Below are 19926 nucleotides of genomic sequence, written 5' to 3'. Positions count from 1 at the left end.
GCCGTACCTTACCATGCAGTGGAAAAGCACCAAAGCATGCCGTGCCGAACCGAACCATACCATACCATGCAGTGGGAAAGCGCCAAAAGTGGTTTCATACTTTTGCACAGCACTGCCACTTTATTAGGGACACCTAGCTTGTGTAGGACCCCCTTTCTCCCTCAGAACTGCCTTAAATCTTCATGGCAAAGATTCCACAAGGTCATGGAAAAACTTCTCTGAGATTTGGGTCCATATTGACATAAAAGCATCACTTAGTTGCTGCAGATTTGTCGGCTGCACATCCATGATGCGATCAATGATCTACCATCCATGATGCACATCCATCATGTGAATTACCCGTTCCACCACATCCCAAAGGTGCTCTATTGGATTGAGAGCTTGAGACTGGAGGCCATTTGAGTAAAATAAGAAACCATGTTCAAGAAACCAGAAATAAGTTGAGCTTTGTGACATGACGTTTTATCATCAACAAGGCATTTTCGCCCACAGAACTGCCGGTTACTGGTTAATTTCTTTTTTTCCGACCATTCTCTTTAGTAGATCAGTAGATCAGCAGTTTCTGAAACTGAGACCATCCCATCTGGCACCAACAACATCACATTTCTTCATTCTGATGCTCAGTTAGAACTTTTACAGTCTACAGTTGCTGCCATGTGATTGGCTGATGACTATATCTGCGTAAGTGAGCAGTTAAACAGGTGTACCAAATAAAGTTGCCGGTGAGTGCAGCTATATATACCATATATTGTGATATTTGGGTAGTAAATGCCAAGAACATTGTGTCATCACTATTTATTTGTTCTGGCATTTTAATTCACACCACCTCACAATTTCTTCCATATTGTGACTTCATTTTTTCATGATAATTTGCCAGTGATTAAGTATGCAATGACAACTGCAACAAGAGTGTTGATATAATGGGACTGCTCTTCACCTCTGCTTTTCATTAGGACTGAAAGAAACACTGGCTGACAGATGTCCAGCTCTCAGAGAGAGCAGTTTAAAGACGCTGAATCCTTTGTGACGTCAAGATGACCGGTTCACTGGGTACAGAACACCCCACTGACCTATAGCACGCCACCCTCGGCATTCATAAACGGAAGGTGGGACATTCCACGTACAGTACTTTTAGAGAGGTAAGTCATAGGTAATATTTCGAGATGGCTAAAAGAGTCTCAGTTTTCATGGGTAAAAAGAAGAAAATGCATTTAAAAAAATACATTCCTCTAAAATTGTATGTTTCATTATGTTCTATTGTATCCATATATCATATGGGTTCCTGTGGTGAGTTTTGTTGAAAATGGAGCTTGACGTCTATATTTGATAAAAAATAACTAAACTAAAATTACCTCTGAAGACAAACGTTTCAAAAATGGCTGAATCAACAGTAAAGCACTGATCGCCTTATTATTAAAAAACTATTCTAGTACAGCATTTATTGTGTTTGAATCTAGTGAGCATTGTCTACAATTTGTCTATATTAACTTTTTTGGCGTGACATGAAATATTAGTCAGAAAAATCGAATGATTCTGTAAACACTTTGATCCTGGCAATGATTTCAAATAATTTAATCTCAAATATTTCTCGTGAGATTCTCTAAATGATCTGAGCTTTGCTTTACACAAGTATGCTTTTTGTATGTCAACAATTGGCTCATTTGTGTTATGTCTTTTTAAGAATTTTAAGATAAAGATATTTAAAAGCAATAAATAAACTCCATAATGAGCAACATGTCAGAGAGGGCCATGCACCGGAGATGTCGAGGAATCCTTTCAGACAAATGATTTCAGTTCTTATTGAAATGCTGAGCAAACAGAGAGGATTAGCTGCCCTTTCATTTGAGCTGAGTGACAAAGCTGCATTTATTCACAGATTCAGTCTCCAAGGCTCAATGTTGTCTCCATGTAAAGATCTCTACAGCTGATTTATACTCATTCCTGTCCCGTTCAAAACACAAGAGAGGAAACCGTGAGCCACTAGCAGCTCAAATATCCCCCACTGTCCATCAGAAGGATTTACAGTCATTGGACACGTATTACATTTCACTAGTTCACTGCCAGCAGCTCTTTATGTATTTTCGGATAAGGCTAGAGTTAACGGGGGCACTGTAGTCATATCCTCTGACAATAATTCCTGTTCTTTTTTTATACCGATTAAACATAGACAGCACAAGAACTGTGTTTGTTAAGCATCTAGAACAATCTATTCTTCACTTTTATACCAAAATGACTCACTATAGCTCAACCTGGACTCTCTCTGAGTACTTTGAAAATAAGCAAATGACACAAATAATTGGGGCACTTTAACTGATCTGGCTACTGCATCAAAAGTGCTGTATGAGTCAATGGAGAACATCATTTAACAAGCAAATGTGTTTTTAGATGAAACGTCTAATCTTTAATCCTTTCAGGAAACCCTCCTTTGGGAACAACAGTCGCAGTACCTTTATGCCTACAGGAAAAAAAAAGATGAAAAACCTTTAAAAAAAAAAAAAAAGACAAAAAGCTATTGTAGAATTGAAGAGACCATGGCGACATTCACCCACTCCTCGCAGAGCCCATTCTTCTCAAAACAACTCTTCTCTGATATTGCTGTAATCAAAGTTACAGCAATAATAAACCCAAATAAACGACTGTCTGACAAAGTCAATAGCAATTACCTTTTTATTACAATATTTACACTCTAGAATTGATTCCTGAGCTTGTATGTGCACATTTATCTTCAGGGTGTTTGTGTCAAACTGAATTAATTAACTGAAAGAACAATTCTATTTGTGAATAGAATTCCAAATATATATACAGTATATATGGAAAATAATATATATATATATATATATATATATATATATATTATTTTTTTTATTTTTTTTTTATTTTATATATATATATATATATATATATATGTATATACAGTATATATAATATTATATATTACAGTTTCCCCTGTATAGTAAGGGAACTCATTCATTGTTAACTAGTTATACAGTCTTTTAAAGTCAAAATTACAATAACTGTCATTACGCTTTAATTAAAACATTCGCTTGGCAAAACGCAGTTTGAGACGTGTGAGAATACTACGATCTTTTTCTCAGGAAAACATCTAATCTCATTGCTTATGAGAAAAAAAGAGAGATATTAAAGAGATTTTGTTTGTGATTCATTCATGGGTAAACATCTGATCCTCAGGCTGGTTTCACACTCACATTTCTTCTCCGCTTATAAGCACACAGCCCACACCAGTGGTTCTCAAAGTCCCGTTGCCAGGGGGTCCGCGAAATCATTTTAGAACCCTGAACAGAATCGCGGAATCCAGTCAGACAGGAAGTGGCCATTGGGAAAATTTTTGATGGGCTGGTCATAAATTGGGCCGGCAGCACTTTGATATAAAGGCAGTTTCTCAAGGCAAAGCACGATGGGGGTGCAGGGGGTCCTTGGAAGATTTTCTCCACTGTAAGGTGTCCCTCGTCCCAAAAATAAAAGCCTACACAACTTAAAACTGCTTGTATTCAGCTCCTCTCTGGATTCAGCTCCTCTCTGGCCAAGTTGTCCGCTAACTAAAGTAGGCCTACTGACTGAAAGACTGTTAGTGTAAATCAAGCTCACTGTCACTTGCTGCAGTAAGACAGTTTAACATTTTCACATGGGCTCTTCTTTACTAATAAACATCAGTCAACGCCTCAGTTGTATAAGTGCTTAGAAAATGTATATTGGTAGTAAAATAAGTTGTATACTTTTTATGCTGTTATGCAATAAACCAGCTAGTATTCCAGTAGACCATTTCCAAAAAAAAAGGTCCCACTTCATATTAAGTGGCTTTAAGTACTATGTAATTACATTCGAAAATAAGTACAATGTACTTGTGCTCATGTTGTATTGTAAAACACTTTTTGCTGCTATTGAGGTGTGATCTAGGTAAGGTTAGGGACAGGTGAGGTGGTATGGGTAGGTTTAAGGGTAGGTTAAAGTGTACATATGTAATTACATGCTGGTACTTTAAAAATATAACATGTATGTACAAAATAAGTCCATTGTATCAAATTATTTGTTTCAATAAAAGTACATAGTACTTAAAGGAGAACTCCGGCGAACAATGAACCTTTGGTCTAATAAAACATCGGTACATAGTCGACCGTTCTCTGAGATTTGTTTTCATGATAATCGAATGTAAAGAGTTTTATCTCTAAAAACTGTTTAGCGTATAATGCTAGTAATGGGGGCATTGACTAAGTAAAAGAAATCGCTAGTTTATACCACTAACAAGGGTTAAAATAGCCCCACACTAACACAGAAACATACCGAGGCTCCATACATGCAAAACGAAGCATTGAGAACTTTGTAAGTGTACAGACCGTTTAATAAGAAGATACTTTATGAAGACAGTCCACTTCGCGTATACAGGCAGGAGCCATCTTAAAAAATAGTCTTGATAAGTCGATCCCCGAACGACGTGCTGAGTGATCTGAGCTGTATGAAGTTCAGCGAACTTCTGAACTGTATGAACTGCTTTCGGGGATCGACTTATCGAGACTATTTTTTAAGATGGCTCCTGTCTGTATACACGAAGTGAACTGTCTTCATAAAGTATCTTCTTATTAAACGGTCTGTACACTTACAAAGTTCTCAATGCTTCGTTTTGCATGTATGGAGCCTCGGTATGTTTCTGTGTTAGTGTGGGGCTATTTTAACCCTTGTTAGTGGTATAAACTAGCGATTTCTTTTACTTAGTCAATGCCCCCATTACTAGCATTATACGCTAAACAGTTTTTAGAGATAAAACTCTTTACATTCGATTATCAAGAAAACAAATCTCAGAGAACGATTGACTAGGCACCGATGTTTTATTAGACCAAAGGTTCATTGTTCGCCGGAGTTCTCCTTTAAAGCCACTTAATATAAAGTGGGACCAAAAAGAAAAATCCTGGAATGTTTTCATCAAAAACCTTAATTTCTTTTCGACTGATGAAAGAAAGACATGGACTTGGGGGTGAGTAAATTATCAGCAAAAGTTTTTTTTTGTTAGTTTTATTTGTTAGTTGCCTTACAAAATGGGAATGGCTTTTCTAACTGATTTCTCTCCTTTAAATGTCTCGCATCAACCTTTTCCTCACAGACTGAGGCTCAAGCTCAATTAAAAAGAATGATTTAAAAGTACCCGCACATCATCCACCAAAAAGAGGATGAGATCCAATTTAGCCAGTGCCTGAGGAAAACAGGAACAGCAGTAATAGTGGCTGGATACTCTGTCCAGTAGAACCCCCCCTGTGTGGAGAACACAGATGCCCTGCCATTCTGCTCTTGTCAAACTGTCCCCAGGGCTGACAGGCAGTAATTACATATCAGCACAATTACTGCACACTGGCATGAGAAAAATACGCTGAACTGGCCGTATCTTTGCATCTGCTCATTACCGCAATCTCCTCCTCCAGTCCATTCAGCCCAACACCTTTATGTGACCAACAACTACAAGATGAAAATTTGTAAGCTGATATAAAAATATGGGAAACCAAAAAGAATCACTTCTTCAATTCCGCTGCATTGGCGTTGATTCCACTCAAATTTGTCCAGCTGAAAAATTCAACAACTCCTCTTGGGATTTCATTAATTCAATTGGTCAAGAAGACACATCCAGATTTGTTCACTGATTCATTCGGTCAATCTTTATTTTGCTTCCATCATAGGCTGTGTCCCAAATCTTAAAAATGCTGCCTTCCAAAGTAGGAAGGCATCAAGGCATGTCTGAATCCAATGTTAGCTTCTCTTCCTCTCTCTCCTGAGATAGGCTACCTTCACCTGATCGGTTTTTGACAGAATAGATGTATCCTTCACTGCATTTGATATCCCATAATCATGTGCTTTCCATTCTGTGACAGTTTGAGCTAAAAAAAATAAAGATGGCATCTGAGAGTTGCAGTTGGTAGTGTAACAGACATTGGCCCGTGAGAGCGGTGTGTGTGTAAACCTCATTCCCCTAATCAGCAGCCTTTAGCCTCTCATGCGGACGGGTCCGGGTTTGAGTTTTAATATTGATCGCCTATGCAAAATGCAAAAAGATTGCCTATGCAAAATACCCCAGCGCCGACGCTAGCCAGTTGCGTTCATGCAGCAACGGAAAAGTAATGTGATTGGCTGCTGTCCCTATGACGGTCACGTCAGCACAACTATTCAGTCTTCAACAACCAAAACATAATAGCAGGACTAGTTTAAGAGCCCATCCACACGAAGAAGCGTTTCACTGTATACGTATACATTTTTTATCGGATTGGCGTTTAGTTTACACGGATCCGGCGTTTTGGGAGAGTGAAACCATTATTTTTTTGAAACCGGGTTTTGAAATTTTTTGAAACCAAAGTGGATACAGTAGATCTGAAAACGACACCCTTGCGGTTTTGTGTGTGCAGCCAATCCATATATTTTGTGAAACGATGATGTCATCACATCACGCGTCGGCTGCGTCACACGCCATCATCGTCTTGTTCTTCTCATAAAGGCTAGATATGTCGTCCCCGCTGCTGGCCAATGGAGGTCGACGTCTGCACCTGGCGGCCATCTTGTCACAGGCAGCTCGCTCACTCGTAACATTCTGTTAATGATACATGTACTATTTAAATGACCATAACTTGCTCAATTTTCTACCGATTTTCAAACGGTTTGTTTTGTTATAAATGTCAGAGATGTAGTTATGAAACTGCATACTTATGAATAAAAAGTGTATAAATAAATAATCATCCAGATAATTATAGCCACGTTTATAACGTTTGTAAGAAACCAAACCGTTTGTAAATCCGTCAAGATTTCAGCGAGATAAGAGTATTTGTGTTCGTGCTGACCACTCATCTTACATCAGCTTGTCTGTGACAAGATGGCCGCCGGTGATGACGATGGAAACTCCGCCGCAACACATCTAGCCTTTATTTACATATCTATGGTTCTTCTTGGTTCGTATACAGCGGACAAGGTTATGCGCATGCTCAAAGTCTTCTTCTCTGTTTATAGTGTATCTCTGTGGCAGAATTACAGCGCCCCATACTGGTCTGGCATATATACTACACCGTTTTCAGCCGGTTTCAGTGGTTTCGTGTGTACGCAGATATTTCTTGAGACGACGCCGTGTTTACGGATTGTTTTTTAGAGCGAGAAAAAAATCGGATGGGGAACGCACCGGCTTCGTGTGGATGTGGCATAAAACAAAGGACCGAAAAAACATTAGTGTTTAAACAATGAAATGTTGTTGAGATTTGACTGAAATTAATAAGAGACATGACTTGCGCAACTGCAGCTTAGTTTTGAAGCATATCTTTATTTCTAATGTAATAAACCGCTCTATTCATATGGGTTAGTTTTTATGATCTCTTTCTGAACTTTTTGAAGCGTCAAAGTGGAAGTTGCGTAGCTGTCAATGGAGGAGCAAGAAGCTCTCAGATTTCATTAAAAATGTCTTGTTTTCCGAAGATGAACAAAGAGGGTTGAGTATAACAGAATTTTCATTTTTGGGTGAACTATTCTATCTCTTTTACAGCTGTTAAAAACAAGTATATATTCTGTTTTAAGATTTTTTTTTTACATAACTTAGTTTAGGGCATAACATCTTTTCTAAAGCAATCTCATAAATTTATTATGGTTATATTTTAAGAATATATTAATTGTTTTTATGTGGCTCATATTAGGGCTTAACCACTAAGCTGTTATAAAGCATTTGTTATATGTTTTTATATTTTATAAATATATTAGTGGCTCAGTTTTGGGCATAAAATGTTCAGTGCTCTGCAAAAAGGCAGTTTGGATCTTTTTAAGTTTCAGCAAATTAAATTACATTATAAACTTTGTTTAATTTGTTTTGCAAATGATTTCTCAAAGTTACATTTTTGGAATGAAGAAAATACTTTGAGTGTATAAACTGAATGAACGTTAATAAATATTTCTAAAGCAATTCGAGTCTTGTGATTAATTGAATTATTGCATTTTCAGGAAAAAATAATGACCAAAATATTACTCTTAAGCAATATTATGTTTGATATTGTTTCTATGTTGACTCAGTTAAATAAGTGATTTTATTTAAGTTAAACAAATATTGATTTTATGTCCATCTTGATCTATTTTTCATTGTTAAAATAACATTGTTCCATGGTGCAGACTTGATCAATATTAATCAATGTTAAATATAACCATTGATTCAGTGATCCACATTCAGTCTTTTCATCTCATTCATCAAATTATTCATCTCTATAACTCAAGTGACAACCCAACAGCACTGGAATAGCTTCCAGTGACTCAATGAGCAAACAGAGACATCTAGTGGCACGTCCTTTTCAGATAATTAGGCTTCTCTAAGCTATTATTATTATTACCATAGCAACTGAATCTATCCATCTTCTTCTATTTTTGGAACCCATACAACATAGCACAGACCTACTTATCTTAATCCCCCTTTCATGCATCTTTTTATTTAAATGAGTAAATCAAACACACACATATGAGTAAATCTATTTGTATTTATATATTTGTTGGCTCCATTGAATTAGATGTATATTGAAACAATGCAGTGACTGCAAATTAGCACATTTACCATATTCCCCACAAGTTTATAAATGCCTCTTACAGTCTTTTACGATTGCTTACACACTTTCCCACAATTAGGAAAAACTTTACACTCAAGGAGCAAAACCCAAGGCTAGATTTGCACAACGCACATTGTTCACACTATTTGCAAAACATTACACACAGTGATTTGCAAAACACTAAACACACTTGTGTATATCAGACACAGAACATCATGATGTCACTTCCTTGCAATTCCAAATCAGTCAACATGTCAACATGGAGAATCACTACAAAACATGTCCCAGTTGTAATTCTAGTGTGCATAACACTGTTACCTCAGCAAACAACAGACAAACGTAAAATACTGTATCCAGTACAGGTTACAATTAAAGTAAATAACAACAACAAACATACAAAATAATCTGAAAATAGGCAGGTGAACCTCCTGCTGCATTTTTATGTATATCAGCCAAACAAAACTTAAAGTGAATGACTTAAGGGTCAAGAGCCCAACTAAAACAAACATTGATCACCATAATGGTGACTTAAAATTATGGTTTTTCTCCTTCAGTGATTCTGCTTGTTAACGTCAGGTGTCTTCAGTATTGGCAAAATAAAATAAAGGTTTCTTCATTCATCTTTGCTGTCTATCTGTTATTCAGATATTTTTGTTTATTTTTTGGTGTAAATTTTACTCATTTTAAATGGTTAACTTTTAAGGAATTCATTTGATTCATTATTACTCAGTTCTAATTTGTTAAATTTAATTAATAATAAAGCTTGTAATCTGTTGTCACAATTTCATTGATTAGATATAGCGTGTTCATTTACAGTGAGAAATCAATGATATTTTCCTCAGTGTGCAGAATTGGACTTGTGTAGTGTTAGGTGAACTTTTAGTAGTATATAGTTGCATGTTATAGTTGCGCTTTCTCTGTGTACTTCATTTACTCTGAGAAACTTGCTAAAAGTGTTTTTGGTCAGCAACAGCAGTGTATAACTGGTTCAAAAAGATTGAAGTCATATGAAATGTGTGTGTTTTGTGTGGTAACAAAATATTGTTTTTATGAAGTCGTGTAGTTTTGACAAAAGCGATCCATTTTACAAATGATCTGAAGTGTTGTGTTACTTTTTACAATCCACAACATATTTAGCTAAAATCATTGAGAAATGCATAATTGCCAAATATGATAGCATTCAAGTTGTCTTGTTTAGAAACATGGATAGTTTTGTTTAAAATTTGAAAAGGAAAATTATTATTTTTTAAATTGATATAGGCCCGCATAAACACTATGCATGCACTTTTTGTAAATAGGAAAGACTGGGGCTAACAATTATCCAGTGTAGATTTCTCAGGGCATAGGTTTATTTGAAAAGTCAATATATTTCATATTTAAAAATAGACACCTGTAGTAGACTATTGACTCTTATACAGAAAAAAAAACTATATATACCATTGTTATCACCAATGAAAAAAGTACAGTTCTTTCAACATATTGACCTCAATCATTCCTGTTTTGAATATACCTGTGTTGTAATTTAAGGAGAGATTTCTATAATTAGTGTTCCCTGGACTTATAGCACTCAATATACTGTAGTCCACTCAATGTTAGACACTTAAACATTTTTATAGGCTATAAACTTCATTATTTACACAGCGGTAAAAGTTAGGAAAAAGTTGTCTTTCTTTCTTTTGATAATGCTATTTATTTATATGTTAATATTTTTTAATTAATCTTTACTCGTCTCTTATCAATTGTCTGATTCAATATTTTATGTGTTTTTCATTTGAGAAATTAGCTTTCTATTCATCGTTATGTTCAATTGATGTTCTGAATTTTTGCATGGTCCACTCCATTTGATGTCAGTGTTCCTCTCAAACAATCCACAAATATCATATATCATTATTTGAACGATGCACTGTCTGTTTAAAGAAACTCTAGACCCCGCCCACTACAGTGAGCGACACGCCCTGCGCCGTCATGTGGGAGGGGCCATGCGCCCCAGGAACAGCCCCTTTCTAACAAAACACAACGCCAAGCTTCTTCTCAGTATCAAAGGCGATTATCAATGTCATAGATCGACTCCGGGGCTCAAAACGGAGAAAGGTAATATTATTTTTTATATAATAATCCCTCAGTGTGATTAAAAATGCATTGACTTTGTGAGCGAAAGCACACGGATCATGCATTCGCGTCTTTAGCAGTGCTAACAATCACAGCATTATTATCGACGTGTATCTAAGGTAAGTTAGTAAGAGGTTGTCCTTGTATTCAACCCCGAAATACACCGCATTCATGTTAGCCATGTATTAACCTCCATAGACTGAAATATAGGTCATTGCATGCTGTTCTGCGGCTCGCGCGTGCCAGTAGCCATGCACGCTGCCAGAAAATATGGTTCATGGTCATGTGAAATAAAAGCCAAACTGCATGTAAATGTGTGCTTTCACGTGGCACCCAGACTCGTGCGTTGTCGTTATTTGTGACGATCGTTTTACTGCGCAGATGACCTGTAATCATAATATTATGTAGGCCACATAGGTGGATACCCGTCTTTGTCTCGAGCTGCGAGTCATTCCTAACTCAGCCAGCTGTTGGTTTGATTCTAGACACTGATTCCCAGGACTGGCCAACTGTTGTCCTTATGTGGCCAGAAATGACTCTCAAAGACCACAGTTTGAATCTTAATTCTTAAAGTTTGTGTTTAGTGCTGCTAGTGCTCTGACATGTAGTGAATCCTTCCAAGAACAATCCCAAGTCCCTTTTCACCACTTAATCAAAGCAAATGAAAACAGTTGTTTTGCTTAAAGAACATTTAAAAACATATTGACACTATGAGCTGTAAGCACATTTATTTTGATTATCACATCATAACTGTAATCCAAAATTGGATAACCCAGTCTGACATTTATTAAAATTCATCAACATGAAAATATTTCTTGATTAAAACATAGAATTGGATTAACTTTAATACAGTCATGATATTCTAATGAATGTGATTTGCAAAGTGAATTTTGATGGAAAACATGGCTATTTGTCATTAAAATTTAAAAGATCTAAACATTGTATGTCATCACACCATTTAAAGGGATACTCCACCGTTTTTACTCGCACTTCGACTCGAGATACTCGCACTTCGACTCGGCGCAGTAATATCATCACTCGTGAAAAGTTAACCATTTAAAATGAGTAAAATTTACACAAAAAAATAAACAAAAAGATCTGAATAACAGATAGACAGCAAAGAAGAATGAAGAACCCTTTATTTTATTTTGCCAATATAATGAAGACACCTGACGTTAACAAGCAGAATCACTGAAGAAGAAAAACCATAATTTTAAGTCACCATTATGGTGATCAATGTTTGTTTTAGTTGGGCTCTAGACCCTTAAGTCATTCACTTTAAGTTTTGTTTGGCTGATATACATAAAAATGCAGCAGGAGGTTCACCTGCCTATTTTCAGATTATTTTTTTTATGTTTGTTGTTGTTATTTACTTTAATTGTAATTTAATTGAATTACAACTGGGACATGTTTTGTAGTGATTCTCCATGTTGACTGATTTGGAATTGCAAGGAAGTGACATCATGATATTCTGTGTCTGATAGTGTTTTGCAAATCACTGCGTGTAATGTTTTGCAAATCGTGTGAAACTGGCAATGTGCGTTGTGCAAATCTAGCCTTGGGTTTTGCTTGTCGGAAAAGTTTCATTTAACTGTGTAGCAATCGTAAAAAAACTGTAAGAGGCATTTATAAACTCTCACTCTCCGGAGTGACGATATTACTGCGCCGAGTCAAAGTGCTCCCATACATATTGTAAGTATTCCGCCATACAATATAGTTATCCACTTTACTCGCTTAGAAAAGCGCAACATTTTATTTCGTCACCGTCCTAGGTCGAGTTACACTACTCAAGTTACTGTATTTAAATAGGGAAAACATGGAGGTGTTTGGTCGCTTCTCTGCTTGGCCCCTATTGAATGAACTGGGCTTGTTAAGTGCTATCAAAGTGTCTCGCGGACCAGAGCGATTGAGCGCACACAGAGGTATGGATCAACTCGTCTTAGTTAAGGGAATAACATAGTTTAAAATGAAAAAAAAAAAACGGTGGAGTATCCCTTTAAAGAAAAAAGACTATTAGGATATCAATTGTTATTTGTTTACTTGGCATTAAGACTCATTTTAATTATTTGATAGTTTATAATGTTGTTGCACTGCCCTTAGTTTGAATATCTAAATGGATGGATGTTTTGCAGCCATTTACAGTAAAGATAAAAAATATCTGAGAATTTGGTAATGTGATGACAATTTGGGGGGGAGATCATGAAAATACTGTCACAATGCAAAAAAAAATCTTATTCCGGTGTTTCTTTTGATTCTGGTTTGAATATTCTTGTTTGTTATTCTTTTAGTGTTTTAGGACTCAATTCATTCTTTGTAAATGCAAAATATGCCACTCCTCGCATATTGAAGCTGAAATTGGCATTCCATCAGTTTTGCATATTCAGTGACAATGCAGAATGTTATTATATCCTAGAACTAGAACACAAACATGGGCATTGCCAAAAATTTGCATTAGGATGGGCCAGTGGGTTGCATGGTAAAGCATTGTGCAGAAGTGTAATGTAGTAATTCTAAAGGTCCACTTGTGTTTGGTTTTTATTTGCTAGCACCCATTCCTGGCTTGCAGACACATCAGCAAACTGTAATCGCTGCTGAGCTGTCCTTTTCTAAATGATGTGGCACATTTCTGTGTATCAGCTTATGTTAAGATCACTTTGCCAAGCTCTGCTTCCTTTTGCAATCTTCCCTAAATCCATTATTGCAGTTGAGGAGGATTTTGATAATCTTTTTTTGGGGGAGCATTTAATTTTTATGATTTATTCTCAGTCAACCAGCAACACTCCTTTGGTGTTACCCTATTGGATGCTTACGTGACTACTTGCATTCTCAGCAGTTTAAGAGGAGGTCTTTACCACTGATTAATTCTGATGTTTTCAGATTGGTTGAACTAAACTGGATGGCAGAATCCAAATCACCAAAGAAGGTCTCAACATAGTTTTTTTTTACTCTCTCTCCTCCTCCGCTCTTTGCAGAACATGGACCAGGAGGGAATCGCATGAGATGGAATGTACTTGATATGCTGCATCACTGTTGAAGGTGAGTGGGACTGTCAGCTTTTTGAAGTCTAGTACAGCCTGCATTTGAGGACTCCAATCACTATGTACTTGAAGCGTGCTGTGAACATTCTAGTGTTGCCTAATTATAGGGATTTAACCTACTTTTCAGCTTGTTTTGACAATTTGTTCTTTTTTTTTGTATCGTTCTGGTATTTCTGGCATGGTTAAATGTTGCTTCTTACAAGCACAACTTTAAACAAAAAGGGCTTCCAACAAAACCTTTGTGTATCCTATAAAATTGAACAGGAATGCATTGTATGACTTGGCATTAAAGGAATAGTTTACTGGCTGTCAACCTCTGAAGTCAAATTATCCCTTTTTGCATGAAGCACAGACTTGAATATAAAGGGAGAGAGAGTTCACCCAAAAATAAATTCTTTACTCACTTCTTACTTCTGTAGGACATAGTATATTTTGAGAAATGTCTCAGTTTTGGTTACTATTGATTACCATTTTATGGTAAGTCGCTTTGGATAAAGGTGTCTGATGAATGACTAAATGTAAATGGAGATTAGAAACAGTGTGGTTTCCAACATTCCTCAAAATGTCAGCTTTTATGCACCACAAAAGAAAGTCATGCAGGTTTGAATGGTGAATAAATGATGATCAGTCACAGCAGGTTTGACATTCTGTGATTGAATAATGACTTCAACTTAGATTGGTTTCTCATGCAAAGCTAAAGCTGGCGTATTTTATAATTTTTTTTAAAATGGTGTTTTTGGTTCTTTTTGAAGCTTGACAGCAGTGTTCACTAATTTTGGCTAAACCATTCCTTAACGTATTTCCTGTATATCAGTGTTTAATTTAAAATATCTCAAATAACTGTTTTTATATCTGCCTGAAGTATTTGAAGAGTTCAGATGCAAAAGCCTCTAAGTGCCATTTGAAATTTTCTTCTAAAATGGTCATTTTTATCAAGCTTGTATATTTAAGTTCAGTAATTTCACTTAAATAACAATGATAATTACCTATTAATTGTCATTTAAGTGAAATTACTGAACTTAAATATACAAGCTTGATAAAAATGGTCATTTTAGAAGAAAATTTCAAATGGCATTTAAAGGCTTTTGCATCTGAACTCTTCATTTCTTATTAAGCCCTTTTCACGCAGCAATCTCGGTAAATTCACACAGAGCATCACACCAATAAGTGTTACAACTTCCCTTACTGGTCAATTGTCAGAACTGGTTTAAGGTCCTTTTCAAACATGATCTCTTACCGGTAAAGACTGTATGCGTGAAAGCGGCTAATACACAGATTTAGTTTTATTCACTCTGTGCCAATGGGACATAAGAGGCTATAATCATGAAAATGCATTTCAAAGTCATTTGTTTTAGCCTTAAATCAGTCGTGGCCTAATGGTTAGTCAAGACTGCTAACCTGAAGGCTGTGGGTTTGATTTTTAATACTGGCAGGAAATGACTTGAGCAAGGCACTAACCTTCAATCGCTCCCCGGGGGCCGCAGTGAATGGCTGCACACTGCTCTGGGTTTGCTGTGTGTGTGTTCACTGTTCACTACTCGTTGCTCCTAATGTGTGTGCACTAACTTGGATTTATTAAATGCACGGGACATATTACCACCGTATGGGTTACCACACCATACTTGGTCTTCATGTCACTGCTCACTAAATTATCACATACAAATCAAACATTAGTTCTTTAATTTCGATCCGATACCAATTTAAGCTCGGTCCGATACCAATCACACCTATGGAAGCATTGGTATGAGTGCCTTTTAAGATTTTTGTGAAAAAGGGTGTATTGTATATGTTTATATAATTTTTTTTTTCTTCCTTATTTTTTGTGTGGTGTATGTTCTGTTGTTGGGCCTAGAGCCTGTAATAAAGTTTATATATAAATTTGTTATCTAACAAGTGTTTCTTCAACTTTTTGCAGCTGTGTAAGTAGACAATAGACTTGTTCCAGGATGGAGGCCTCCATCATACTGCCTGTGCTGAAGAAGAAGCTGGCGTTTCTGTCGGGTAAAGACATTATGTTAAGATTTTAATTGATTAAAGGGTTAGTTCACCCAAAAAAGTCATTAATTACTCACCCCCATGCTGTACCAACCCCGTAAGACCTTCGTTCGTCTTCGGAACACAAATGAAGATATTTTTGATTAAATTTGAGAGCTGTATAACTACCACATTGGCTCCTAAGGGACTGCCTCTTGACGGCCCAGAAAGTCAATGAAGAAAATGTTTAAATATCCCAAGTGACTACCGTGGCTCAACTATATGTTTATCAAGCGACGCGAATACTTTTTGTGCGAATACTTTTTTCAGAAACGAGATTTCGATCTGCTTTACACTACTTCAGATCGCAATTCTCGCGCATGCGTCGTGGAAATCTCGTTTCTGGCCTACAAGGAAGAAAAGGAATAGTCGAATAAACTCGTTATTTTTGTTTGTTTTTTCGCACAAAAAGTATTCGCGTCGCTTGATAAACATATAGTTGAGCCACGGTAGTCACTTGGGATATTTAAACATTTTCTTCATTGACTTTCTGGGCCGTCAAGAGGCAGTCCCTTAGGAGCCAATGTGGTAGTTATACAGCTCTCAAATTTAATCAAAAATATCTTCATTTGTGTTCCGAAGACGAACGAAGGTCTTACGGGGTTGGTACAGCATGGGGGTGAGTAATTAATGACTTAATTTTCATTTTTGGGTGAACTAACCCTTTAAATGAAAAACAAGTCATAGTTTGGAGTAGCTTGGCACAAAGTATGCTGAAGTGTCCGTTTGTATACATGTTGCTTCCAACAGTGAATGTCAACAGGAACATTGGCAAAATTGGGTCATTTACTGAGGTGTCCTCTGATGAACTGATTATTTTTCTATAATTTTGTTTCTTAACAATATTTTTTTATCAAGGTCTTTGCACAAAAATTGGATAATGAAGGCTTCTAGGAAAGGAATTGCTGAAACATCTGATGCTTGGTGTCCTTGAAATGGCGCATGTTCCCATGAAATAGTCTGAATTAATTACAGTTTGCAATGTCACGAGGCTCTACTCCTCCAGAAGGCTTTTTTTATAACCTCAGTACTGTTTTTTTTTCTTTTCCTTGAAGCCTCACACTCTTGCACTGTTTTTCCATTCCTACATCATATTTCACTTTGTTCTGCTGGATTTTCTGCATAATTCCTGACTCGGCCCATTTGGTTTTCCAGGAGGCAAGGACAGGCGCAGTGGTTTGATCCTGACCATCCCACTATGTACCGAACAAACCAGCATGGAGGAGCTCAGCGCCACTCTGGACTACCTACTGAGTATTCCTAGGTAAAAACACAGCTCTGTTGCAAAGGCTACACATCAAGCACATGTCAAAAGTATTGAGAGCAGAAATTAAACATTAATCTGATTCTTAGTAATTAGGGGTGTAACGATACCCTCATGTCACGATTCCATACATATCACGATACTGAACTCACAAAACGATATTAATGCGATACTCCAAGACATGTGGTAAAAGGTTATTAAAATGCTAAATTTGATTTTACATTGTGGGTTTAAATAGTCTTGGACTTGGTGTTTGTAACCCAAGAAAATGGTGACATCAGAATAAAATTGTTCATGATTCTGAAGCTCAATATACTGAATTATTTTAGATGAATATATTTGCACGCTTTCACTGGCTAGATATATTTAAAATAATGTTGGCCACTTTTTACTGGTAACATAAGTCATTTGGCATTATCAGGACCTACAAATATTTTCCCATCGCATTATTATACATTATACTCAACATTATAGTAGTTTAATGTAGTACTGACACTAAAACTCTGAAAACTTGAATTTTTTCTCACAGAATCATTTTTATTTTGGGGGGACTATCCACGATACATATTGCCATTATCCATGATCCGTATTTGCAATATATTGTGGCACTATTAGTAATTATAATGCACACTGTTACGGTATTCACACATGGAATAGAAAGTGGCCATAATTCATGGTCAGACTGTGGTTGCAAGTTGAAAAATACTTTGATTTATCCAGACCTTTGAAGGTCTTTTGGGCTCCAAGGCACTGGAAAGATTTTGCTGTATGTTTCTGTTAGTTTGTCCAGTTTACATTTTGTGTCGGTTGTTACGGTATAAATAGTCTCGCGTAGCCAGACCTTCAGACTGACGGCTGAAGGTCTGGAATTCATAGCAGCTTTCTTTGGCCAAGGCCCGCCCATAAGGCCGTTTGACCGACATGTCAAACAACCAATTACAGTTCGTTTCATTCAGCGTCACGTTTCGGGGCGTGGAAATGTCCCCACAACATCAGACCGGCGTGCAACAAGTCAGTCAGCAGTCACCGGAGGCGCTCGTTAACAATGCTCCGCGTTATTAAATTCACCCACGAACTCGCGCTCATGTCCATCTTATCCCCGCTTTGTCACACGGCCAGTTCAACCTCGTATAAATCAGGTTATGTGTGTAAATCACGTGCTCACGAGCGCTCACTCAGACACACTGTCCCCGGCGCTGCTCGTGCGTCACAGTTATGTTCATAAAGCGCTCCCCGTTCACAGTAACCGGCTCGTCTCATTCAAAACAGCCAGCTGTAACGTTAGCTGTCAGCGAGCCGCCGCACATTGAATACTCGCAGTCAAACGTTTGACTCTGCAGTATCTTATGCACCTTATAATCCAGTGTGCGCCCAATATATGAATACTGAATCTCGGCCAGCTGCGATGTCAGCGTCTGTTGTTTCATGTTTGCCCACAAACGCGGCTGATATCCCCTTCGCAATTAAGTACTTCACTTGATCTTCCATAATTGATAGGAGGGGACATACAACTACGTTTAGCTGATCTTGATTAATGCTCATTGTCACTCATAAACACAACAGTTTTTCTTCCGCAATCACACTTCTGCGCTTTGTTTCCCGGCGGACCGAAAATAAACGCGACACTGACGCCCCCCGGAAATCCGATAAAATTCAACCAATCAGATGACGACTTCGACATTCCTGAAGTGTTTCCAGTTAAGTGTACCATATGCATCAGACGTTTAGCCAACGTTCCGTGGGCGTGACGTCTGAGGCTGAGACTACGGTATAAAGGTTTAACGAATAAATAATTAAATGGATAGTTATGATTATAAATTCTGACTGAATGAGCCATTTTCAAAACCACTAGATAAAAATGCACAGTTTGTAGCCATGAATTGATGCTTGACAGTCACAAACTGTTACTTGACAGAATAATTTGTAATCATTCCAGTTCCATAGAAAAAAGGGGTTTGTGGGCTTGGGTCTAAAACCACTAATTTGCCATGGTAAAACATTTTTCTTCTGGTTTATTGCTTTAATCTGAGTTTGTAAGAAATAGATAATCGTACCGGAGATAATTGGAGTTTTGACTAATGTTAAAGTCTGACAGTCGTGCCTCACATGAGTGCTGGCAGTTTGACCATCTCTTGTTCTGTAATCCCTTTAAATGCTGTCATAGTGACCTTCTCCAAATTACTTTTCTACTGACATTTTAGAGGCATTTTAAGGGGTGAGTTGGCTGTTCTTTTGCCCAAAGAATGAAAAATGTTATTCAGGGCCATTATCCATTATTATTTTTTTTTTGTTTACAAACCAAAATAGTAACAGTATGATTGAATACATGTTTCTTGGAATCTGTGAGTCATTGCTGCTCACACAAGCTCAGTTTATTCATTTTTAAATGCCACCACAGAAAAAACAAATTAGTCTGTTTAACGACACCGCCACAATGGAGTCGTTGTAATTGACTCATTGTATCTGTACCGACAACATGTATTGGTCTATCATTTGTTATGCAACCAAATAAACATCATGTTTTTCTGTTTTATCTCCTCAGCGAGAAGTGCAAAGCTCGAGGTTTCACCGTCATCGTCGATGGCAGGAAGTCTCAGTGGAATATAGTGAAGACTGTTGTTCTGATGTTGCAGGTAGGATAAGAGACTTTTATTTTATTTGCCCATTTTTGGATTTTGTTCAGATTGGCAGAAAGCAACAAAGGAAACATTATGTGAAACATATGTCTGAGCTTGTTTATTTGACATCTGGTGCTTACTTTTCCACTAATGAACTCATTAACATTTGTGGTGATTATTTAATGAGCACTTTACTCTCGTGTAATAGAGCTCACTTCTTAAGGAATACCTGTAAATAATGCGATTTCGGTGCTATTATCAGAAGAAAATTCTGCTTGCGTGTTGGCGGCCTTCCCTGGTTTTGT

At 37.1% G+C, this 19926-nt stretch overlaps 1 protein-coding gene across 2 annotated transcripts in view; it reads left to right on the top strand.

The window, feature by feature from the left end:
* Nucleotides 1-10514: 10514 nt before the first annotated feature.
* The window catches only part of sestd1 (SEC14 and spectrin domains 1), a 39328-nt gene continuing 29916 nt past the window's right edge, over nt 10515-19926 (top strand). Inside the window, exons 1-5 of one of the 2 annotated variants that reach the window (XM_039683233.2) lie at nt 10515-10649; nt 13640-13703; nt 15621-15706; nt 16895-17003; nt 19546-19636. In XM_039683233.2, the coding sequence (XP_039539167.1) occupies nt 15652-15706; nt 16895-17003; nt 19546-19636 (255 nt within the window). In that variant the 5' untranslated portion in view covers nt 10515-10649; nt 13640-13703; nt 15621-15651. Of the gene's footprint in view, nt 10650-13544; nt 13704-15620; nt 15707-16894; nt 17004-19545; nt 19637-19926 lie in introns of both variants that reach the window. The other variant, XM_089133373.1, reaches the window with a different exon arrangement.

Source organism: Pimephales promelas, chromosome 7 (genome assembly GCF_988280905.1).
Source record: "Pimephales promelas chromosome 7, fPimPro1.hap1.1, whole genome shotgun sequence".
In the NCBI taxonomy this organism is placed as follows: domain Eukaryota; kingdom Metazoa; phylum Chordata; class Actinopteri; order Cypriniformes; family Leuciscidae; genus Pimephales; species Pimephales promelas.
This window is presented reverse-complemented; position numbering and strand designations above follow the sequence as displayed.